The sequence below is a fragment of the Echiichthys vipera genome (assembly GCF_963691815.1).
Source record: "Echiichthys vipera genome assembly, chromosome: 1".
NCBI lineage: Eukaryota > Metazoa > Chordata > Actinopteri > Perciformes > Trachinidae > Echiichthys > Echiichthys vipera.
The window spans coordinates 27,584,277-27,610,690 of NC_139826.1; the positions used below are offsets into that span (position 1 = coordinate 27,584,277).

Consider the following 26,414-nt stretch of genomic DNA (forward strand, 5'->3'; position numbering starts at 1 on the left):
GGCATTGAAGATTAAGCCTGAGTGAGGTCGAATTGCTGTAAAAAAACACTTGAGTTTTACATTTAAATAGTATATTTTAAAAAAAATGTATCACTCGCTCAGCTGTCTCTTGTGACAGTGTGAAGCAAAAGAGGACACCGTGGCAGTTTTTCTTCCTCAGTCGCGCAAAAAGAAAAAAACTGGAGCAAAGTTAATTGCGGTTGTAAGGTAAAATGCCGGCTGGAGAAAGTGACAGCGAATAAAAGGCCACATGAAGTATGGCTGCGCAATTAGGCGGCTATTACGCACAGAGTTTGAGTGAGCTGGGAGCCACGTCAAGCAAAAAAAAAAAAACACCCACAAATGATTGATTATGTTTTTAAGGTTGATATTAAAATTCATGTCATGCCATTCAGTGATTCGGTGGTTTGAGAAAATAAAAGCAACCCCTGATATTGAGTGAAGGAATCCTTCCCACTCACCTCCAGTTAGATCAGCCAGTTCACTGTGACGTGTTTCCATGCGAGGCGCTCATTAAGAGAGCCGTTTGGTTCCTCTGACGTGTGTATCGGTCCTCTGACGGCACCTGCCCCCTTATAAGCCTCAGTAAGTCACCCGGGAAACCTCCACCGACTTTTCATTTAACTGTTCCTGGCGGTGCAAAGGGGGGACGAGGCTCTTAAACCGTCCAACTGTTCTGCTCATTGTTCCTGCCTCAGGTGGCCCAGCACATGACTCTAGAAATACTTAAGGTAAGTTTTGCTTGTGTGTTTTCAAGCTTTTGTACTGTTTAAGTGCGTTCATCAAATTTCATTTTAGAGTATGCTTTATTTATTAATACAAATGTATGAATATTAATACCTGATCACGTCCAAAGTAAAATTCTTTATGTGACAGTTCATTGTATAAAATACCATTTGGCTAAGGCCGCTCAAACTTGGGATGGTTTTATTTTTTTTATCGTGAAAGCTGTGCGTAATTTGAATTTTACGCGGATGTATCTGGATAGAGGTCAGATCGGGAAGGTTGAAAAGAGAGAAAGCAAACAAGGTCACGAGGTAAAATACAAAGTGTGATTCTTTTTAAACCAATTTTTACAGATTTGATTGATTATGTTTCTATTTATGGATGTAATTCTCTTATATTTGTGCGAGTTGAATTCGAACAGGAAGCTGACACTTGTGTCTTTGGCTGAAGGAATAGAACCAAATTGAGCATCCTGGTTTATTTAATATACATTTTCACTGTACTCATGATTACTGACGATCGCCACTAACTACCTGTACATGGTTGAAAGTCATTTATAGAAAAGACAGTTTTCAGGACCACAAGTGCGCATGGCATCTATTGAATCAGCAGAGGAAATTCTCTCTTTTGGAAAATTCTTTAATGTTTTTCTATTTAACCATTTCAACGCATGTTGGGTCAGTTGGAGGTCTAACCTAGATATTAAACCCGATATTAAAATATCTGTGGACATCAAATTATTGTTTTATACTTTATTATACTTGATATCTGATCCTCTCCTCTCCGTGCGCCAAGCAGGTCTCCATGCTTTCCCGTTCCTAGCGGAAGACCGGTGCGACAATGACCATCCATGTAGAGGGGCTTGTGGCTATCGCGATCTTCTATCTACTGATCCTTGTTGTGGGCATCTGGGCGGCATGGAAGAACAAACACTCCGGGGAGGCAGAGGGCACCGACCGCAGCGAAACCATCATGGTCGGAGGGAGAGACATTGGATTATTTGTCGGTGGATTCACCATGACAGGTGAAGTTTGTATTTATTACTTAATAACATTTAAGTTGCTATGACTGTTTAAAAATGAATATTTTCTTATATTAACGTGAAGGATCAGATGTAAAACAATTACTTTTTTTAGTAATAAGATAAGTAATAATAAATAGTAAGTATAATAAGTGTCAATATTGCATAGGACCATCCCTGTATTTTTTTATTAGCAGATGCAATGGTTTAATCTGATTTGGTGTTTGTGTGTGTGTGTGTGTGTGTATGTGTGTGTGTGTGTGTGTGTGTGTGTGTGTGTGTGTGTGTGTGTGTGTGTGTGTGTGTCTGTGTGTGTCTGTGTGTGTATGTGTGTGTATGTGTGTGTATGTGTGTGTGTGATTTTCAGCGACCTGGGTTGGAGGAGGATATATAAACGGCACAGCTGAGTATGTGTATCTACCTGATTATGGTTTGGCTTGGGCTCAAGCTCCCTTTGGATATGCTCTCAGTCTTGTTGTAGGTGAGTGGTTTAAAACTGTGTAAAATACAAGTTCGACAATGCTTCATTAAAAGGGGGATAAGAACGGATGATTTCAGGTCTTTGTTACCACCCATTTACACTGAAAAACATTAATATACAGACTTATTGACCACTGTCACCAGTCGTCCTCTATTCATCCTTCTGAGGAAGATGACCGTCAAACCTGTTTGACGGTCATCTTCTGACTCTCTTTTATGGTTTTCTCAATTTTTGACAAATCAATTTTAAGAACCAGTGCAAAATTAAACCATGACTATATGCGTGTACACTTTGATGACTACAAAAGGCAGTTTAGTCTAGATGTAGGACCTCTGGATGGTGGCTGCTTCAATTCACAACCTGTAATGTGTCCACTCTTTGTCCCAGGTGGTCTTTTTTTCGCTAAGCCCATGCGCTCACGAGGTTACGTCACCATGTTGGACCCCTTCCAGCAGCTGTATGGGAAACGCATGGGTGGTCTCCTCTTCATACCTGCACTCATGGGAGAGATCTTCTGGTCCGCTGCCATCTTATCTGCCCTTGGTGAGCACTTGTTTCTATCCATAAAATATTCTTGTGGGCAAGATTTTGTATATGATGTCGCCGTGCCATAACATTTGTCTGCTTATGACCTTAGGTGCTACTCTGAGTGTCATCGTTGACATCAACATTAAGATGTCAGTGGTTATATCAGCGCTCATTGCAATCTTTTACACCCTGGTTGGAGGACTTTACTCTGTGGCCTACACTGACGTCGTGCAGCTCTTCTGTATCTTTCTTGGCCTGGTAGGTTCATGTTGAGCAACAGTGAAATGTAGATGATAGCACCTAGTGTAATTAGATACACCTCTTGAGTAGATTTACTGCATTTGTTGCATTAAATTAACTTTGACCTTGATGCATGCCAAATCGTTCTAAGAATCATGCACACAAATAGTCACAAATACTGCATGCAAAGGCACACAGGGACATGAAATGACACTGCAAAGATGAAATGATTAAAATAAACTATGCTGGGATGAATAAAGAGCTAAAGTTATTGTTTTAATGCTGCATGTTTTTGTTTTATGAGTGTTCATTACTGTGTTTGTTTCGGCACGTCTGCAGTGGATCAGTGTCCCCTTTGCTCTGACCAACGCCGCTGTGTCAGACATTACCGTTACTGCAGTGAAGCAGGTGTACCAGTCGCCCTGGAGAGGCAGCATCAACAAGAATGACACTTGGGTCTGGATCGACAACTTCTGCCTCCTGGTACGAGTTATTCACCCCTCACCTCATCAGACCAATACAGGTCAAAATGTCTAGAACTGATTGTACTGATGAACTAAACACTGTCATGCTGGGACTATTTGTTGATTGTCATCAATGATATCTTTGACCATTTATAAAGTGAAAATACTACACCTCTTATCAAATCATTTTGTTGAACCTTAAGGCAAGGAGTTGCATGCATTCTAACATTAATGCATCTCATTTTTCTGCAAAAACATTGGTCTGTTGGTCTTAAGTTCTGCAAAGGTTATTCACTTGTCTCTAAACGTACTGCAGATGCTTGGAGGAATACCCTGGCAGGTGTATTTCCAGAGAGTCCTGTCTGCGTCTTCGGCCACCTACGCTCAGGTCCTCTCATTCCTGGCCGCTTTTGGTTGCCTCGTCATGGCCGTGCCCTCCGTTCTCATTGGTGCCATCGGGGCCTCTACAGGTTAGAGAGCTCACACGTACACAGTCTGCGTGTGTGTTTGTTTGTTTGTTTGCAGGGGAAAGCTCTGGATGGGTCCATGTTGCCCTTAGATCAGAGAGAGCCTGGTAAATAGCAGCTGGTTCACCTCATCCATTATGAAGCAGCAATCCCTTTAATAACCACGCTGGCGGTGTAAATACTGCATTAGAGGGAGGCAAGGGACCAAATTAGAGGTTTGCTCTCCAGATTTTTAGGCGTCAGATTAATTGAACATCTGAATATACAACTTTGTTTTGTCTTGTTTTAACAGGAAAATAATAAACATGAGATATCATTGCACTATTAAAATAACACTCTGTTTTTATCTCTGCAGACAGTAATATTTCTATTCATCAGACAATAATATATCAGACTTTAGCAAAACTGGTTTAATGAGCCTAACGAAAGAAAGAAATGCTATCATATTTAATTATCTCATGATTCTGGATGTTTGATGCCATTTTGTTGTTTTCATACTGTATATTGAGTTTAATATTACATATAATGTTCATTATTTCAGTATAATGAATGTTCCATTGTAAATGAAAGGTTTGAAAGGTCATGTGGTTATTTATCTATTTATTTATGTAACACATAATATATAGTAGTGAGATATTTCATTAAATCTTTCCCTTGCTCAGACTGGAACCAGACCAGTTATGGTGCCATTCCTCCTAAAGATAAGGACCAAGCAGACATGATTCTACCCATCGTGCTCCAACACCTTTGCCCCCCATTTGTCTCTTTTTTTGGCCTGGGTGCAGTGTCAGCAGCTGTGATGTCATCTGCAGATTCCTCCATCCTTTCAGCAAGCTCCATGTTTGCTCGCAACATCTACCAGCTCGCCTTTAGACAGTCGGTGAGTATGTGTGTGTGTGCCCTGAAGTCATCTGACAATTTTCCGTTTTTCGGCCGTTCTGCACGTCACAATCCTTTATCCACTCCTCTTTGTCTCCTCAGGCGTCTGACCGTGAGATCGTGTGGGTGATGCGTATTACTATCTTTGTATTCGGCGGCCTTGCCACGTTGATGGCCCTGGTGACCGGGACAGTTTACGGCCTCTGGTACCTGAGCTCAGACCTTGTTTATGTCATCATCTTCCCCCAGCTGCTCAGTGTGCTCTTCGTCAAAGGTACCAACACATACGGCTCTGTGGCTGCCTACTTGTTCGGCATGTTGCTGCGTATAGGTGGAGGTGAACCCTACCTGCGGATGCCTCCTTTCATTTATTACCCCGGCTGGACCTCTGAGCTGAGGATACACCATATGACTGGAGAAATGGAGGAAGTCATCGTTCAAAAGTTCCCCTTCAAGACCGTCTCCATGTTAGCCTCCTTTGCGGGTAATGTCGCCGTCTCCTACCTGGCAAAGTACCTGTTTGAGAGCGGCAAGATTTCACACAAATACGACTTTCTCGACGCAGTGGTGTCCAAGCACAGCGGAGAAATTATGGATAAGACGACGCTCGTGACTCGTAGCAACAACATCGGGCTGTCGGAGATGGCGCCCGTCAAACCGCGGCTGAGCGTGACCTTGGCGGCCGCCTTCACACGCCGTGACACACTGCCGACAGAAACAGTGGAGGAGGAGGAGGAGGAGTCCAGTCCTGATTCCTCTAACCATGATGAAGAATGATGAACTCAAGATGTGATTTAAAAAAAAAAAAAAAAGACTGAACATTTGAATGAACTGCCGGAGAACTGGTTACTCTGTCAAATCCTCCAAAAAGAAGTAAGAGACAACAAGCTAACATCCTCCCTTGGGACTACAAAGTACCACATCCAGCATGTGGTGATTGGATAACAGCCACATGTCAGGATATATAGTGTAGCAGCTTGCTGATTGTCCGGACATGAAGTTTTCTTTCTGTGAAGTACATCATATAGTGCTTAGAAATAGTTGGATGTACTACATATTCATCCGTTTTTTTTAACTGCTTTGGAAATCAACTTAAAGGATACAGTGTTCAGAGACTCTTAAAAGGATAGTTTGGATTTTAAAGTGTATGAGGTACTTATCCATAGTCAGAGTATTACCTGCAGTTGGCACGCCCCCAGTTTGGAGAAGCAGGAAGGAGGACAGGCACGCAAGTTAAGCAATGTACTGCTGTGGACAGGGCCAGCAGATAAAAGTATTTTAGTCCTAAAAGGCCCACTTAAAAAAAAACAATATCATTTTAAGTGTACACTATACTGAAGATATTTTGACGTTCCGTTTTGATGAGGATCTGAAGCCTCGATCAGTTAGTTTTTTTGTGTTACTGTGTGACTTTGGTTTACGCTACGTTTACACGTGGCTGGCTATTTTCATAAACAAACATTTGTCGTCTCTGTTTTAAAATTAACATCATGCACACCTGTCCGTTTTCAGAAAAATCCCGTGTATATATATGCTGGCAAGAGTATGCCAAACCTGTAGGTGGCAGTGTATAGAGCCAATGATCCACGATCACCACAGCCATAATGAAAGTAAACATAGGTCACACCTACGACGCAGGTGCAAGTTCTGGTGCATGCTTTGAAGTCGGCTGCCGAAAACTCTGTTTTTCTCTGTTAACATGCAAACGTGCAGAGTTTTTCAAAATCTCCACTCTGGCTGGAGTTTTTAGAAATATTTGTTTTCAGAGACAAGATCTCCCTTTGCGTGTAAACGAAGGGCACAAACACAGGGAAATGTCTCTGTTTTTTAAAAGTAACCATGTACGTGGAAACGGGGCTGCAGATTGGATTCACAAATGTCAAGTCTACTATAGGTAAAACACAGGCTATGGATAAGTATGTCATACAAACCACGGTTCAAAAATCTATCCCTTTAATTTGGAGAAGTGGAGGTACGAGATGCTGCATACAGTTTCTACTGAGTGGTGAAACATTTAATCTTAAATATGACAAGGAAGGAAACAGATGACAGGTACTTAATAAGAAGCAACTGACAGCACAACCGTATTTACTAGGAAGGTGGAGGTTTTACTGTGTGGACAAATTAGATAAAAGCAATAACACATACAGTACACACACTTGAACACCTGAGCAGAAACTATTATAAAAAAAAATATGATTTAAAGAGAGGTCACCATAAGGAAAAGATGGAAAACAGGATATTTTCTAGCATCAATATTTCATATCAAGACCAATACATTTATGTTATGTGTAGCACTGGAATAATTGGGTTTTGATTGATGAATTAATTAAAAGACTGTAATGTCATGAAGTGAAATACAACAGACACATTAACTAACACCCAAAACTGATTTAGTTTGATACAGTTTTGACAGGCTCTTTATTATTTCTGATGAACACATCATGACTGTGAATCAAGAAAGAATCAATCCATGTATCATGCTGAGTAGAAAATATACAAGCAGTAGTGACGGTAGTTGACTTGAAGCATTAGCTAATATTCTCCTTAATGTCAGGTGTAGAAACAGTTTTAATCATAAGGTTCTGTGTAAATTAGTGTTTAAAATGATCTGTATTCAACTGCCTTAATGAAGCTCATAAAAACAGTTGTATTTCCACAGTTCGGACCGGAGTCTGGTCAGACTGCAGCTGACAAAGACTTGAATATGAATGTAACCTCTACAAAAAAGATCGAATTATATCAAGTAGTGTACTTCTACTGCTGTTTGTGTATGTTTTTTGTTTGTGATTTTGCAAAGTCAGTCACTGTTGCAGAACAATGCGGCGGCAGGTTCTGCTTCACAGATTTGTTGTTGACTGCAGTGTACAGATTATTTTCTCTGTGATGTGTATGTTTGTATAATTATGGAGAAAAAATATATACATAGAAAAATCATAATGGTTAAAATGATTCATATAAGGTACAAAAGATGCTGTCTAAATGTTTATTTATTTTTTGATGCCATAAAAAATGATACAATAAAAAAGGGAACAAGTTATTTCGAGAAAATATATAAATTCTACTTTTGGAGCAAGATAAAATTGGTATTTCACCTTTTTTGTTTGCTGAGTTATTATTTGATTTTTTTAGTACTAAATAAGGTTTTAGCATTGCAGTGTTTTTCTAGCTGTTTTTTTTTTTCGGTTTGGTCATGATGCTGAAACATGGGGAGCATTTTGATCCATGAACGAGGTTGTGTGATTTCTTAAACCAAAGTTGACTTGGGTTCAACCAAAAAAAGGGATTCTTCACTGTCGGATTGTTGTGTGTTTTGAACTTTAGAGGCCTGATGACAGAAAATGAACTAGTAATTTACAAAGACAAGAAAAAAATAAATAGAAATATTAGTTTTCTTTTCTGTGTGTAATTTTGAAATGAGATATCTCAGACTTCAGACCTTCAGCTGCCCTAAACGTCTTTCTTTTGAAAAAGGCTCATATTGAATTTGCAGTCGGCCCCAGCTCTTTCTTGCCCGTCAGGCCCTGCAGTTAGCTGGATGGTAGACGGAGAAAGAGAACATGTCCGAAAACGTGACTGAAATTACAATCGCTTGGCTTGCATCTTTGTCCCGCTCCACGACCACATTGAAAGACAGAATCTTAAAATAGCTCTCTCTCTCTGGTTATTTACATTACCTTAAGTGCTGTGCTCTATCTCGTCTGGGACTTGGGGAGGAGCCACCTGGGGGGTGGGTGGGGCAGCTGGTGGTGAGGCAGGGAAAATGGTCTTGGGTGGGGGTTAGAGGGGGTGTAGCTTACTGGCGCCCATTACCAGTCCACCAACCCTGATGCACAGGAATGACGCAGGTGCCCCACCCATCCACTGCACCTCCTCCTCCATCGCTGGTGTCCTTTTTGTCGTCCTTGAGAACTAAGGCCAATCCCATAAAGAACAGAGGGGGGAGGAGGAGGAGGAGAGTGTCCCATCTCCATTCATAGAAAGTACCTCAGAGAGCACTCATGATAATTAACAATTATGAAAGGAAAACTGTCGCCTCTCCAAAAGTCAATCCATTTATTTAAGGCTTTACGTGGGAGGAGGCGTAACGTTGGGGGATGGTTTTTGTTTTAGAGAGCATTTGGACGTACACCAAAAGAGATCCATTCATTAATTTGTATATATTTAGAACGTCCTATGATGCCTTTCCAAGAGTCATTGATATTTGGCCAGTACCATATTTGTCCTGCATTTACAACGATCTCTAATTGACACATATCTGGACGTTTGTTTTGATAGAGGATCCTCTCTTCTCTTCTTTTAATTTTACCCAGAAGTTTTCTGAATCAATGCTTTTCCATTTATTACGAAACCTTGAGGACTTGATCGACTGGTCACACAATCTGAAAACTACCCTTCCAAACCTTGCGTACAGCTGCATTCGTAACTTTCCTGTCTTGGTGCGAAGGAAGATTTTTCAAGTATCTAATTGGGTCCCAAAAGGAGAAGCAAAAATGTGTAATTGAACCATTTTTCCTTCACCACATTTTATCTGCCCCAGCTGACTGGCTTATTTTCAGACCAACCTTAAGAGATCAAAGTGAATTCTGGGAATCAAGGTCCCTCTAGAGCACTTACCCTCAACATGGACATGAGGAGATGAGATTACAGAGGGCCGATGGTGCATTCAGATAGACATGTAATGCGCTGGAATCAGGCATAACTTTAGAGAGAGGAGACTGTCCAGGTATCACACTGCTCACAGGAAATGGTATTTGTGATATGGAATGTTTTTTCTTTTTTTTTTTTAAAGCTTGGAATCAGATGCAAACTTGCACTAAATAGCGCTGATAGTTTGGTATTTCAACTGGCTACCACCTTACATAAATGAGGTAAACACAAGAGTATTAACAAATGTACAATATAATAAAATCCATTGCAATTAACAAGAAATCAGAAACTTTCTGTCCTAACAAAACTTTAACATCTAGATTCATTTAAGGACAACACATGACAACATCATCATGGTAGAGCAAGCGAGACAATGGGAACCCTTGTTGAGTGTTTCGTTTAAAGTGTTACTCCGTCAATTTAGACATAAAGATCAGTTTCCCCATCATCAGAACAGGTGTGTAATGTCTGGGATACAAACTGGGGGTGTGGGGTTTGAATGGGCATTTACCTGACAGGGACTGTCATGTGAAAGACACTATAGAGAGGCATTGAGAGAGCTTGATATATCAGCAATTAAAAAAAATCAAAATCTCTCAACCTCTGCTGCTTCAATTTTCTTTTTCTTTTTTTTAATCCATCTCCCACAAGTCAGGGGAGCAGGCCAGTGCCTTCCACCTTGGATAGCTTTAATCTGACTGAAGCTCTAAATACCATCCTGTCAGCACTTTTTCAGTGTGAAAAACAGTGAAACAGATTGATAAGCAGTGTTCATATTTCTTATTGTTTGCCAAGAAAACTCAAGATATGTTATAAGATACATAGAAAAAATCTGCTTTTAGTAATAGTTGTAAAAGTGTTTTTTAATTTCACACTGCCCTTTTTCATTGTTTGTGCACAAGAGGCTTCAAGTTTCTTCATCAGACAATCATGCTCGTATGTACAAATGGTCTTAGATTTAAGGTGAGTACAGAGAAACACTCCCTCCATCAGCACATTCAGCACAGTGAAGGTCAAACATCTAAGTGAAGTATGAAAACACATTTTTGAGGGAGGTGGCGTTTAATATTTCTTATTCTAAACACAAAAAAGGTAAAAATGTGCAGCCTGACCATGATGTAGAGTATGAGACCTGGTTCCTGGATCAAACTATCTCTTCTCCAGATATCGTGACACAAGACAGCTCATATCTCATCTGTGCCTGAGGCACCATCATGCAGGCAGGTCACTATTTCTGTCCCTCTTAAAATGTCTCCTTTAATTTAATCTAATTTCATGGCAGCTAATTGAAACATCGGAAGCAGGCGAAAGACGGACAAGGGAAGAAGAAAATAAGTGATGTCAGTTTGAGAAGGAGATATGAGAAAGGAGGTGTGTGGTTTATCAATGTAAAGGGTAAAGAAAAGGAGTTTGCATGAATATATAGATTTTTTTATACATAAGTACAGACACATGCACAATAATGTCAAGTCTAATTGTTTCCCACATATCTCTCCATCTCCTCCATTAGTCCTTCCAAGCAGCTGAGGAGCATCTTTAGCAAAATGAATGTAGCGGCTGCTCTAATCAAATCAGCCACGAGAACCTAATTATAGAACCAGCTTTGTTCCACTCGGGCCGGCTGCAGGTACCGTCTGGAGCTCCCCACAAGAATGAGGCGACTGCTCAACAATCAGCAAAGCCCACTGATTCCTAATGAGTCAGAGCCATGAATCAGCTTCACTGATATGGGATTAGAGCCGTGAGTCAAACAGTTACTCAGATCCTCCGAGACTAGGTTTTACAAGTGGTGCAGAGCGCACAGCTCTAATGGATCAATAAGAATCTAATTGTTCCATCGGACCTGCATTTATGGAGAGTCAGTGGTGCAGAGACTGAGAAATAATCAAGAGCCCTCGCATGTAAAATTGAAAGCAACTTTATGTCGGTGTATCAAAACACAACATTTATTTTTTTTTTTTGGTTAATGAATTTATTTTGGTTCAATATCAGCTGATGTTTACATTTTTCCAAAGATGCATTATTCATTTCTGTTATAAAAATATAATAAAAGAGTTTGTAATTGCAAACCTCTTAAAGCAAAAACCTAAATGTTTATATTTATGTTTGCAAGAGTTTCTCCTTATTTTTAACATTAACCTGGTGAGTAGCATTGTAACATAATTGCTAATGACTACCACATTTCAGATGTATTGGAAAATAAAATAAAACACAGTTTCTTTCCTTTTGATCCCATCAAAAACGTTTCATTTAGTACTTATAAATGTAGTGTAAATTATGGTATAATGTGAAATGCTATCCAGTCTTTAACATGAGCCTACAGTATACTGTAGTGCCCTACAAAGCCTAAGTGCAGTAACTATGAAAAAAATGGCTTTAAAGTTTGTTTTACTGTCCTAACAAACAAATATTTGGCACATTGATGATGGATTAGGGTTTACTCGTTTACCATTTAATAATTTTTATCCAAATCGATCCGAACCTCCATACTTTAAGGCCAAAAATTGTGCAAAAATAATTTTATTAGTGATTTCGTAGTTACTGCACTTAGGCTTTGTAAAGCAGTATAGCTAACTGTGTTATAGATTATTACATTTACAAGTGATGCGTGTACTGATGCAGTCAAAATCATAATTCTGCTGAATGAATGTAAGATTTACATTCTTGCTCTGAATCATTTTATAAATGGAATGTGTGCATCTTGCATTTTTCTTTATCTCATTGCAACTTGTTTAATCTGAAATTACTGTGGCAAAATCCGTTTTTACGTGAATTTGTTACTGTTTGACAGAATTATATGATAATGACCATGCTATGATGCAGATGTTTTCATTTTGTGTGCTATGTGAATATAGATTTTGCATGTTCTGAAAATGAAAACTGAGCCAACACAACTGTGAAATACTAATGCAACAGTCGTATCTTTATATCTCTTTATTCTGACTTGTCTGTATTAGGACTGCTGTGCAACATGTCCCCTTAAGCTCATTTCTTTTCTAAAGACAGCGAAGAAGGAGCACCCTGGATGGACAGTCATTTTTTTCATCCCATAGAAAGTCGACGTAGCGAACAATGTAGCAGCCACACACACAAAAGCGGATATTAGCCCCAGGGGACCTGTTCACTCTCTGAATGAAGACGCCGAGGCAGGGAGGGTGGATGGAACCCGTGTGAACTACTCACATACACACTTGAGGGCCCTGGTAGTGGTGATGGATAGGGGGGTGGGGGTGACACAAAGACACATAAGGAAAGATGTGAAAATGCTCTTTGTACGTCATATAATTTCATTTCATCGTCTTAAGATTTTAGATGAGAGAGATCTAAAGAAATTTTTTTACTTGAAGGCTACAACACAGTTTAGATTTTGTTTGATTACCCATAATTCAATTCTGTATTTTTACTACAGCGTTACATAAAGTTATTAAATTGACTGCAGGATGTGCATTAACCACAACGGGACATTAATGGTGAGACACAAAAGAAGAAACAAAGGACAAAGACGGAAAGAAAATGTAAGGGGGGCCGATATGTCCCAGCTCATCACGACGCACATCCAGCCTCCAGCCCCACCCTGTCCTTTGTGCGTGCATGCGTACGTGCGTGCGTGCGTGTGTGTGTGAGCGCGCGTGCGTACGTGTGTGTGTGCGTGCGTGTGTGTGTGTGTGTGTGTGTGTGTGTGTGTGTGTGTGTGTGTGTGTGTGTGTGTGTGTGAGTTTGAGCGTCTTTAGTATCATAATCAGTGCCCTGGCTGAGTCTGAGCCAGAGGATCCATTAGAGCTGATTGAGGAGCACAAGGGTGCAGACGTAACCCTGAGAGAAGGTGACAAGAACATACACACACACACACACACACACACACACACACACACGCACACACAAATATGCATAGTCCAGTCATATAAAGCATGAGTAAAACTAGAGTTACAAGCAACCGCTGTATGTCCCAGTCATATAAAGACACACAGACGAGCACAGATGTCCACAATAACGACTATATCCACCATGTTAACGCATTTATACATACACAAAGAAAGATGCATTTCTCCACTCACTCACACAGGCACACAGACAAACTGTACAAACACACACACACACACACAGAGACATCACGGTCACACGATGAACATAGTGGAGCATTTAGAAGCTTCAATGTTTGCACACTAGCTGATAGATAATATGTCAGTGTTGTTGTTGTTTACAGACAGTTTCCGTTGCCCAAATTTTTGTAGGTTAAAAGAGCAATTCACAGAGAGCCTGTGTCAAGCCTATGCTATACTACAGTTAATCTACAGTATGAGCAATCAGCCTTATTCAGAAGAAGGGTAGAGATGTGTGTGTGGATATGTATGTGTGTGTGTGTGTGTGTGTGTGTGTGTGTGTGTGTGTGTGTGTGTGTGTGTGTGTGTGTGTGTGTGTGTGTGTGTGTTGTGTGTGAGTACTGGGGGTTTAAAGAGAACACGCACAAGAAGTGTGTTTTAAAGAAAAAGAGTGAGGACGAGTGTTCTGTCTTCGAAAAAGAGAAGGTTTTTGCCTCTCGTCTCTGTTGTCGTATCAGACAGGAGCGGGGAGAGGATCACTGGAGTGGAAAGACAACACATGGTGATGGACCGGGTCTTTAGAGAGCACTGAGATAGTGTTGAGGAGGTCACACTCCAGCACACTGCAGAGTGACAGTGTTTGACTGGGTGTCACATCCGGGGTTTGCATTATGTCACAAGCAGGTTACGTGATTGCTCACAGTGTCACAATACAGCACTACACACACACACGTACACACACACACACACACACACACACACACACACACACACACACACACACACACACACACACACACATTCTCTCCATGCTTACAACATGGACAAATACACATATAGTAAAAGTACAGCAAATACTGCTCAGTACAGACACATATACAGACACTCTGGCCTTGGCAAAAACTAAAAAGATGTTTTTCTATCAAGGGTCTCAATATAGTGCTGAAGAAATATGTCCTTTAACCCGGAAGTGATTTGGCATTTTTACACTTAAGGTTTTCTCGTTGTCTCAAAGTCAATGGGATTTTTGAATTGGTTTTTGGTTACATGCTTTAAATAAGGTCTGTGGTTAAGACAAGCTTAAGACATTTTAACATTTTGTTTTAAGAGATAAAATATGTCACTCAATGCCCCACTTGTGAACTACAGCTTTAACACATTTTTAAAAAGGCAGTTGCTAACAAGTGGCTAAACGACGCTACAAACATCATCAAGCCGTACAAACTAAATCAGTTGGAAGCTAGTGGGTGGCAGGGGCGGATCTGCAGGGGGGCAAGAGGGGAGGGGTGCCCAACTAACTTTTGTGTTCTTAAAACTGTACTTGTAAAAACAAACTGCCACTATTTCCACAAGCTTTTCAAAGCCTTGAAACAAACAATAAATTGGCCAAAAGTGCACAAAGTACAGTTGCTTGCGAAGAAGATACCGGAAGACAACAAAGCAGCATGGACGGCAGCGATGCCGTCAGTACTTTATAGGTCTCGGGCGGTACATCTTTTAGCAGCAATGCAACTACTCCTCCGGGAAAAAAACAGAAAAGAATGCAAAAATACTGAGAGGAATGGTTAGAAGGAAAAACATGGGTGGAAAAAAGAGCACAATAACATCTAAAAAGCACATTGCGCTGTGTGCCGGCCGACTTTTTCCATAGCCCATAGTGGACTAACTGACCTAAAGTGACAGGCTTCCAGTGGTGAACAGTGGACACACAAGAAACATAAGGGACTCCAAAACTAGATGAACCCAAGACCAATTTATTGTCCACCAGGCACAACCAGAGGCAGATATGGTATGTAAATAATGATTTTAACACTCCGGTTAAGGTTAATATGGGAAAGTACAATGAATGTCTGAATTGTATGGAGAAATATATAACAATATTATTTTCTGTGTAATAAACAAGTACAATTGCTAGATGAGTACATTAAGTGGATAAATAATACATCAAATGAATACATAGATGAATAACAATGATTGATAATAATTAATGAAAGGAGAGCTCATTGTCACTCTAAATTATGAAATGTCTTGCTCAGAGTTTGACTTGCTGAAAGACAAACAGCTTGTGGCTGCAGAAAGAGCTCAGAAAAAGTACAGACGGAAAAAACAAATAGACTGACTCCAACTGTAGGCTAAAATCATGGCCTTTGAGAGTGTTTTTTGTTTGCACTCTTCTTGTTGCATTAATCATGTACTATGTTCTGCTTTGTGTTGTTTTATATTAATTTAGAGAGTTTTAAGTTAAGCAGGAAAGGTATTTATTTTATTCTGTTAATTTTTAACATCTAATTCAATTCAGGTTTGAGTCAAATATTTAAAAAAAAATTGCTTCACATATACAAAAAGGGGCTAAAAAGATTTACTACGCCAGGAAAAATGAAGGCAGCCGGCCCTGCCAGTAAGGTGTCCCTTATTTTCTTTTTCAGGGAGTTTGCAACCCTACCCCCTGACCAAAGGTCAAAGGTGCAGAGCGGCGTTCACGGTCCGACTCACACAGCTGGTCTGCTGCAGTGGAAAGAGCGGAGTGATGAGCTGTCCCCGAGCATCTGAGTGTGAAGTTTAGTTTCCCCTGCTGAGGTTTAAACACACCACTTTGACTTAAAGTTACATTTGTAATGAATGTCATGTTTGCTAAAGGTGATTCAGCATCAGCAATAGCAGTGTGTGCGTTATTTAGTCAAACGTGAAATCGCTCGCTCGTGATTTGTAAGAGCAAGTTTCCCTTTGGTCAGTTTCAGTTTTAGTAAAGACAAAAACAGCTTCATACAAAAATATACTGTCAAACTGGAAAAAATAACAAATACATTATGATTTAGTTAATTAGTCTAAACATAACTTCCAAATCTCACTTTCACCTCCTTCTCCCCCCTCCAGTACTTTAATACACTCCACATAGTCCAACCAGGCTTTTCTTGTTTGAGTCCCTTACCGTGTTTTCTCCCCACGTTAAACACACTGACTGTGTGTGTGTGTGTGTGTGTGTGTGTGTGTGTGTGTGTGTGTGTGTGTGTGTGTGTGTGTGTGTGTGTGTGTGTGTGTGTGTGTGTGTGTGTGTGTGTGTGTGTGTGGTAAATCTTTTCTGGTTATATATTTGTTATACTTTATCTACATGGCCCTACAGTGTAACATAATATGAGGATAACCTTTTCAAATCTTGACTGCAAGAGAGCAGAACAATGAAAAGAAAAGCAAAAAGTGGGGATATTGACAGGTTTTTTAGTAAGAAAAGTGTACTGCAGGAAGAGAAGGAGGGAAATGAAGGAGCAGGTCATCAACTGGAGAGACCAGAGCAGGAGAAGACCACAGAAGGAGATGAAGAAATAAGTGAATGAGAAGAGGATGTGAGAGATGAAGAGGAGGCTGCTGCAGATTCAAGTGGCACAGAGGCAGGGAGCGACCACCAGGCAAAAGAAGATGACAGGGAGGAAGAAGATATGGTAAATATGGAGAATTTTAGTCTTTCAGCCTGCGAAAAAAATGTATCCCCTATCTAAAATGCACAGATGAAGTCCAACCCTCAAGTGTTTCATTCTGCACATATTTCAGATCATAACTAGCGGTAAATATGGGAAATGTGCAATAGCAGCCTACATTATGTCAGCATGCAAAATTGTGTCATTTTATGGTTTTGCATCTGTGCAAAGCATAGCCTGTATATATTTATGTCCAGTGGAGCAAAGTAGTTGTCTTCCACCTGATCACATTGCACTGGTCTTCTCTTTCATCTCTGTCTAAACAACCAAAACATTAAAACCCCCACATGTGTTACATCAACATAATACCTTTAATGTCTTCTGTCAGGGTCAACAACCCTCAACACAACATGATGTATTTGGATTTAGAAATATGGACCAAAATTATGATATGTGAACTGTCTCAAAGGAGAACCAATATGATAAGTAAGCGAGCTGTCAAACCTTGTAACCTTTATTTTGGAAAGCTAAACTTAACAACTTCTTTTATCCAATTATCCACTGCCAGACTATGGGAAAAATGAATAACGTTTAACGGCGATGACACAGTCGAGACTGAACAGAGGAAGACTAATAGTGTATGTGGGTGAGTGAGATGCCCCTGTCATGTCATCTTGGAGGGAATTTGCTGTTGTCAGTGTAACAGCGTGTCTGTAGAGGCGTGGCTAACCTGTGCCTCCCATTTTCAGGTCACTAAATAGAGCAACTCAGCACAGCTGGGCTCGCATGGAGGCCCGGTGTCTACTTAAGCTGCAGTATTTTTTAACTAACTCTCTCAACTCTGGCTGTGTCCACAGGCACGTCTCAGTTTGGTATGGTTTGGTTGTGCTGCCCTTTGTTTGCTCTGTTGTTATGTTTACACATAAAAACACCACACCCACCTGTCACTCATGCACAACCTACACCACTGACTTCACCGATTGCCACATCAAATTCTGTATACACTTAAAACTTAAATGTTTAAACATTTAACATGGCATCGTCTCCCTCTCTGTTGTGACCACCTGAGTCAGGTCTTGACAGCAAGAGAGAGCCTTGATCTTTCATGTCATTTTATTATAACAGTGTCACACCAAACAGCTTCACAATTCAGTCATTTTAAAATAAAACATATTCTTTAATAACTTGCGAATGGTGACCAGCCTGTCTGAAGTTGAGTCATAAAAAAGTTGGACACAATGTGGCTTAGTGCTATAGTAAACATCTCCATTACAGTAGCACAATAACAACCTGCTCCTCTGTATATTGTCCACTAGATGTCGTTCTACTCCAAACATTGAAATGTGTCCAGCATGAAAGGCTGGGTTACCGTGATACATTCATGATGGTGCTCTAAAACAAGAACTTCAAGTGCTGAGAAAGCAACAAGTTTATGTGTTTTCAGCTGCAACAGACACAATGTTATAACTAATATGCGGTGGAGGTGTACTGAAGAAAGGAAAACAAAAGCTTAAAACTTAATTGATATAGGTGTTTTGCTTTCATTATATTTGGATTGTTCTGGTGGAAAGTCCAATGTCCCGGTTCCGTACTTGTTTGTATTCACAGAGTTTATTTAACCAACTTTCTTAATATTTCCCTTACAGCTCAATGTTTTTCTATCTTATCCTTGAATCAACACTTCAACCGCACTTTTACCGCAACACCACTTTGAATGGTTTTTACGCACTGTCTCTAAATGTTTCTATTGTTTTCCATAATACATATGGGAATATTCTTATGCTGATGCTTTTTATGCATCAAACAAAATTCAGCATCTGCGATAACAGCCCAATTACTCAGATTATGAGGGATAATGTCAGTGGTCCTCCTCAGCAGAAATACTGATGTGTGGACAGAAATAAAAATACAGCCAACACTGCACTTCAAGACTGGATCAAAGAGCTCCTTGGTCTTAAGCTGAAATCGATCTTGGGTTAAGACTTATGAGGAGTCTTTTCAGGGGTTTGCGATCAGATCAGTAAGAGCAGCTTTATCTGACTTTTAGTAGAGTAGAGAGTAGAGTTTTTTGGTACTATGTGAGTACTGACCTTTGTTTGTTGTCCTTTTTTCTGTGCAGGGGTTTATACACTTATGCTAGCTCCCCTCTCAGTTGTCCAGGAAATTGGTTCTTGCATTAAATCTTGGAAACAAAGGATTTACTCCCAATTTAGGCTCCTGTCAAATACAGTGTCATTTTGCCTCAAAAGAAAATTATATTCCAGGTCAAATATGACAAATAATATAATGCCTTTGCTCCCCTTCACTTCCTGAAATAAACCCCCACACTTTAGCAACACTTTGAAGCCCATAAGACATAAAACCACACGAATAATGCATCAAAAAAAGTTGCATCATGCATTTATTGTAATAGCAGCTAAAGTACAGCATGAGTATGTTTACAAGACAAACTCAGCTGAAGGTCCATTTAGTGGCAGTACAAGAGCTTTTATGTGTTGACAACATCACAGTGCTTTATGTAAACATAATGAATGGGGAGTTGCAATAACTGCTTCTTCAGACTAACAGCTTGCCTGCTTCTATTAAGGGAGTATTAATATGAACAGACCACCCTGTATCTGTTTCTGCAGCCTGATGGAATACATGTCCATGAACATATGCCACATCTTGACCTTTTTCTACTGTTTGTGCTGCAGAAAGACACAAACATCCTGTCACAGATATAAACACACCCTACTTGACCTGTCATAAAGGCATTACAGCAGGCAATAAAGATATTAACCATCCATTATGGTTACAAAAAGCTCCATGATGTTCTCAAATATCCACCGCGTGTCATGCAAATGAGTAAAGTAATTAAGCAATTGTATGACTTGGCTTACAGTCTGATATGTGTATTATGGAAGTCTATTAATGCATAATACAGTCTTTGTTACATCACAGAAAGGGTTATCTTGACTTTTGTTAAACACACAATTTTGAAATTCCATCACAAGTCAATCTATTGAAACACTAGCATTAGCTGTGTTCGAAATCGTTCTCTCATTCACTCACTTACTATCCCCTCTGTAGTGTTTATTAACCAGTGCACTATGACCAAACGAGACTCTGGACACTACATTGGAATTTTCTAACAAATAGTAATGTCAGTACATGCTCCGGATATATGTGTGACGGAAGTGTCCAGCATCAATGTAAACACACAGAACTGTAAACCCATTTTACAGCCTGTTTATGATACAAACCTGCGCTCAGGAGGAGGGTAAAAGGTTGTATTGATGTTGTTGTTAATTTCAATGTTCAATCCCAATTAAATTGTTGAAATTTCGATGGTTTAAAAGTGTGGTTTTGTTTACAATGGTTGTGTCCCGATTGCGAACTGTAATAGCCTACGGTTAATTTATTTCACGAGCGAGTAACAGTAGTCAGCTCGCGAGTAACGGTTGTTGGTAACTCTAAACTACATTCCTACACAACACTCCTACAACCAAGGAGAATTCGAACACACTACAAAAATGACGTACGCACTACTACTATGATAGGGAACAATTTCGAACACAGCTGTTCACTTCTTTACTTACAGTATGTTACCCTCTTAAATTTGTACCCACACATGTTCCTATTACACTTCTGCCCTCACTACAAGCCTGACTCCGAAGCAGGGCTTAACCGTTAGTGACGATCTGAGCAGCAGACCGACACTAACATGGCGGCGTATTTACATCTAGTGAGTGAATGTCACCACAGACACAGATATTGTAATACTCGGCAAAAATACTCGGCAAGTGGAAGTTATTTTATAAGCGGGTCATATAATTTCTATTAAATCATTTCTGTATAAATTCTATTTTGTAATTGCATTGGATATGAAAGACTTCTTATAAATATTTTTCGTTGTTTTGGCAGCTCTATAGCGCCGTCCAGAGAGGAGATTTTGAAATTAATTGGCCAGGGGATGATTAGGATCAGCCAAAATCCTCTGTGCTTTCCGTTTGTCAAACTCTATCATCATAAATACATCCCAGCTGCTCCCTCCCTATGATTTTACTGACCATTTTGATCAATATCAATATTGATATGATCAATCACCATTGTTTTAACTCACTCTCGTAACTTAAAAGACAATTAAATAGTTAAAAATCTTACGGAGTACAACTTTAAGTACTAGTAAATGTAGGGCAGTTTGTCACTTTCATGCATGAATGATGTTAAGATGTTTCAAAGTAGGAAGTTGAGGCTCACGTGGGGCCCTTGAATGCATCATAATGTTATCTCAGAGCTCTCCAGTGAACAGTTAATGTCTCTGTTGGCAGTCCCTTCCCTTCTCCTCCCACACAGCCAAACCAATACAAACATCTCTGTACAGTGAGGAAACTATCCAGAGAACTAAGAGAGGGAGAGAGATGGCACAAACCGACAGACAAAGTTCAACTTTCCCCGAGATAGTGGAGCTAAACGTGGGTGGACAGGTGTATGTGACTCGACTGGAAACTCTCACGGCGGTCCCCAACTCTCTCCTGTGGACCAAGTTCACCCAGAGCTCCCCGGGCGACCTGCCAAAAGACGGCAAGGGCCGCTTCTTCTTCGACCGGGACGGCTTTCTGTTCCGCTACATTTTGGATTATTTGCGGGACTCTGAGCTTTTCCTGCCCGAGTTTTTCAAGGAGAAGAGGAGGCTGCAGAAAGAAGCGGACTTCTTCCTGCTGCCGGAGCTGTCGGCGCGCCTGGTGGCCGTCAGCAAAGACAGCTCGTACACGGAGGACAGCGGGGATCCGGAGGAGGCTGAGCTCACCAGCCCGGTCACCTCCTCCTCCTCCTCTGACAGGACCCTGCGCTCTCCTGCTGGGGCCAGCGCCGGCTACATCACCATCGGGTACAGAGGCAGCTACACTATCGGGAGGGACATCCAGGCGGACGCTAAATTCCGCAGGGTCGCCAGAATAACCGTCTGCAGCAAGATCTCCCTGGCCAAAGAGGTTTTCGGAGAAACCCTAAATGAGAGCCGCGACCCGGACCGCCCGCCTGACAAGTACACCGCCAGGTATTACCTCAAGTATAACTTTCTGGAGCAGGCGTTTGACCGGCTGGCCGAGGCTGGTTTCCACATGGTGGCCTGCAACTCCACCGGGACCTGCTCATACGGCGGTAACGACCCGGGGGAAGACAAACTCTGGACCAGTTACACCGAGTATGTTTTCTCCCGATGAACGAACTGAAAAAGTTCTCTCAGGGTGCAAGAGTTCATGCATGCACTTATTTTAACTCACTCTTTTTGGAGCAATCATCAGTTATAGTTTTACTGGCAGGTACAGGCGTGTCTAGTTTCAGTTTTCAATGATTTTGTTACTGTCTGCACTTTTCTGCCATTTTCTCCTCTCTTCTGCAAGAGCCTCCAGGAGGACTCAGTCCAAACACAAAAATAAATTTCATTGGTTAGTGAGGAGTGTAGACTTCCTTTTCCTTCCTTTTTTATGTCACTGGGTTAGTTCTGTGGCCCAGATGGCCTCGTAACATCTACTGTATGGCTTCACAAAAACTGTTTTGTAACTCAGGGTGGATGAAACAGAAGTTGGTTTTGCTGGCATTGTCATGTTAGAGGCAACTAATGAGCTGAAGACATTGACCAAGACTGTAAATTGAAATGTTTAAATAGATTTTGAAGTTTTTAAAGATGGGGGTAAATGAATAAGGGCGACGGTAAATTGCTTATTCGATATAATACTTTTAATTATTCTACCTTTTTTTAAAATCCAATAGTATCAACCACATAAAGTGTCAGTGCTTTTCAGGATTGCACATTGGAACTTCAGTGCTTCGTTTGTATGTGCTATCTATGAGCTGTCGCCATTGTTTTCTCTTTAGATAAACAGCTATAACGCAAATAAAGTGTGACATTGTAACACTATCCGCCTTGTGATCACTGTCTTATGTCTTTGAGGCTTCTTTTTACACAATTGCACACTATAAGGATGGGCAATATGATGATATAGAGTTTATACTCAAATATATATATAATATATCATATATCTCATCTCATCTTCATCCGCTTATCCGGGGTCGGGTCGCAGGGGCAGCAGCTTTAGCAGGGGACCCCAAACTTCCCTTTCCCGGGCCACATTAACCAGCTCTAACTGGGGGATCCAGAGGCGTTCCCAGGCCAGCGTGGAGATATAATCTCTCCACCTAGTCCTGGGTCTTCCCCGAGGCCTCCTCCCAGCTGGATGTGCCTGGAACACCCCCCTAGGGAGGCGCCCAGGGGGGCATCCTTACTAGATGCCTGAACCACCTCAACTGGCTCCTTTCAACGCAAACGAGCAGCGGCTCTACTCCGAGTTCCTCACGGATGGCTGAACTTCTCACCCTAAATATATCATATATATTTTCATAAAATAGATCCTCGCATGTTATGTTTATTTTGCACTAAAGCTATCAATAAACTGACAAAATACTCTTCTTTTGTCAACAATTTAATTCACACAGGTGTACAGAATTAGGCTTTACTATGTCCCCAATGCAATTTCAGTCATAAGCAACTGGACTTGGTTATTTGTCTCGGAAGACTTTTCACCTCTCATCCAAGAGGCTTCCTCAGTTCATGTACGCAACGTTCATGTACGCAGCTGACCAGGCTGGGACTGGTCATGAACTGAAGAAGCCTCCTGGGTGAGAGGTGAAATGTCTTGGACAAATAACCAAGTCCAGTTGCTTTTGACTAAAATTGCTTTGGGGATAATGATGTCCTGGACGAATGAGAACATTCACAGGCTTATCACTTTACCAAGTGTTTTTTTTCATATAGACTACCAGAAAACATGCTATATCTTGATATATATATTGTTATCAAGGTATGAATTTATCTATTGTGGGATAGAAGATTTTGGCCATATTGTCCAGCCCTAATGTGAACAAACATCTTTTTCTTCTCAGGTCTCCAGTGTTTTTAGGGGTTTCTATATGAAGGTATTTTAAAAGTATACACAACCATCTGGGCTCTTTCAAAGACATTTTAGACATAGTTTAGACATTTTCATTGATATATTTATGGGCTTCTCTCGTGTGGTCAACCAGACTGACCTCACTCATGGATCCTTCACAAGTTTGGACATATAAGAGATCAAATCCACCTCCTACTCAATGAGAAATGACCTCAGACTAGACTATAATGCCACTGAAAAGGGTTTGATGAGAATTTGACCTGAATGAAGTCACATCGTATTGTTTGTGATTCATCACATAGATTCAGAGGTCACTGAATCAAGAGGAGAGAGACAGATGATGTTATAAATACCTTTGTTACAGTAGAAATGCAGCATGAAGTTAAACATTTTATCAAAAACAATCTTCTTTCACCTGCGTTTACTTGTAAAGGCTCGTGATACCAAAAACACACATAAAATGTCTTCATTCAAAACTCCATTTCTGCAAATTGAACATAATTTATTTATGAAGTGAACCTCTTTGCATTGTCATTTCTTTTCATAGAGGTGTATCATATGCCTGTAAATGACTCAGAATTTCTATTTCAACTACCTCTCCTTTTACTTCAGGGTGGTATTTTATGTCGAGTTAGAGCTCAGAATGAAGATGCCAACAAATTGTAGCCAAAAGCAGAACTTGGTAGCCGATTTGGCAGAGTGTCCTTCTCTCCAACACAGAAGAGCCCTGTTATCTTTCCTGAGCAGGATGGGAAGGAGGAGGGGTTCTTCTTTGGCTGACAAGTACAGTAATCAAATGTCTGTTCCCTTGTGAGATCCTTGGGGACAAATCCAAACTATCCCAGGATCAAGTTTAATCAAAAAAGTGCTTTGTGTGGATTGTGTTAGAGTGCACTTGAATAGGAATGTGGAAAAAAATAGCAAAAATAATTATTTATTTGCCAGATGTCCAGGAGCGCTGAAGCTCTTACAAAAATACATTCTGATTGATTTATTCTTTAACTCTCTATATGCAAAACATATACACAAACAAAGATGCACATACACACACGACTGTGCTCATCCAGCCAACCTCCCACACACACTTCTGCCACCAATGAGCTCTGTAAGAGCTACAAAGATAGACATGTCTACACAAGAGACCTCGTATCTGCAGTCAGCTGATGCAGCCATCTGGACAGGAAAAAGGAAGGATCGACAGCGACTCTTCCTCTAGTGCGATCTCAAGAAACAGGACGCAATGCTCCCCTGGTCTTGACAAAAACCCAGCGTCTGGAGCTCATCAATATCAGACACATTTGTCCTCATCGTGTCTTTCCATGTATTATCATGAGAAATCAATGATGGGTGAATGCATCAATTGCTCTGAGAGGCAACAATGCCTTCCAATGCCATACATTTTCTGCATTAGATTGATGATGATTGCTCACATGCTGGTAAAAAAGCAGATAAAACACTCAATTTAAACGTTTGTTCCTCTGAGATGAAGATACGTGTCTTTGCCAAGCAGACTTTGGTGCGTACGTGTGGTGTGTGATAAAAACACCTCCAAAACACATTACACTCCATGTATGCCCAGGGTTTTTTTTATGTGAGAAAACTGTCTGCCAAATATTGAAAATGTGCACGCACACACACACAAACACACACACATTAATTAACAAACAGAGGGCCGGAGGGAGACTGATAAAGAGCCAAATTAGCCGATTTAGCAGAGTTGGAGATAACATAGCTTTCTTCATATCAGCCTCTTTGTGTTAAATCTTTCCCACTTTCTCTCACCATGTCGGAAATTAGCCCACTGCAACCTGTATATCTGTAATAGTGTTTAATTAATGTTATTTTTACTGCAGCTCTTCTGATATAGACACATTGCACTGTTCACAGAGTGAAAAACACATATATAATGAAGTGTTTAAATGTATTCCTCTTTGTTTAGGTGTGGAAACAGAAAATAAAATCTGTTGGCCTTTAGTTTAATGTAAGAACCTCTCTGTTCATTTACATTTTACTTGAAATAAATGTCCCAATAACAGTATAGTGCTCCTTCATACCTCGCAATCATAGCAGTCGCTGTTCCACTACATTTGTATTTATTAATACTGTGTATTGCAAGATTTCCTAAGTATTCAAGCTCAGTCTGTTAGCTCAGTCTCTGCTGGACTGATAATCAAATACCTACCGTTGGCATATTCTGTTCTAAACTGGATGGCGCCATACATTAGATACCAAATTATATTGATATTCTATATTACTTAAAGATATATGTTATATTCCTGTAGTATACAATATGTTATTCTTACACTAAGTTATACTATGGTACCACATTATTTCAAAATATTACACTCTTGCACTTTATTAGATTATATTGATACAGATAAACGCTTAGTACCACGTATATAATATATTAGTGTACACTGTTTAAATCGACCTGTTGACTCTGCTGTTAATCACATGACTGTTACTTTATCAGCACAACTGTCACTTTACTCTGTCATTCGTCCCCTAATATACTCTTGAATAGTTTTTATGTTGATTATGTTCATATTTAGTTAATGCATCTCTTATCA

General features: G+C 40.3%; 2 protein-coding genes across 2 annotated transcripts; both read left to right on the top strand.

Annotated features, from left to right (window-relative positions):
- Nucleotides 1-650: 650 nt before the first annotated feature.
- slc5a7a (solute carrier family 5 member 7a) lies at nt 651-5,583 on the top strand (the record flags this gene model as incomplete). Its single annotated transcript, XM_083917027.1, has 9 exons — nt 651-731; nt 1,525-1,750; nt 2,115-2,228; nt 2,616-2,771; nt 2,866-3,014; nt 3,336-3,479; nt 3,777-3,930; nt 4,590-4,807; nt 4,909-5,583. Exons 2-9 carry the CDS (start codon nt 1,567-1,569, stop codon nt 5,581-5,583), a joined length of 1,794 nt encoding a protein of 597 aa, XP_083773153.1. The 5' UTR covers nt 651-731; nt 1,525-1,566.
- A 15,718-nt stretch (nt 5,584-21,301) lies between these two features.
- Nucleotides 21,302-22,814, top strand: LOC310948467 (BTB/POZ domain-containing protein KCTD12-like). Its single transcript, XM_083915611.1, has one exon. The coding sequence runs from the start codon at nt 21,313-21,315 to the stop codon at nt 22,114-22,116; it is 804 nt and encodes a 267-aa protein (XP_083771737.1). The 5' UTR covers nt 21,302-21,312; the 3' UTR covers nt 22,117-22,814.
- Nucleotides 22,815-26,414: the final 3,600 nt, after the last annotated feature.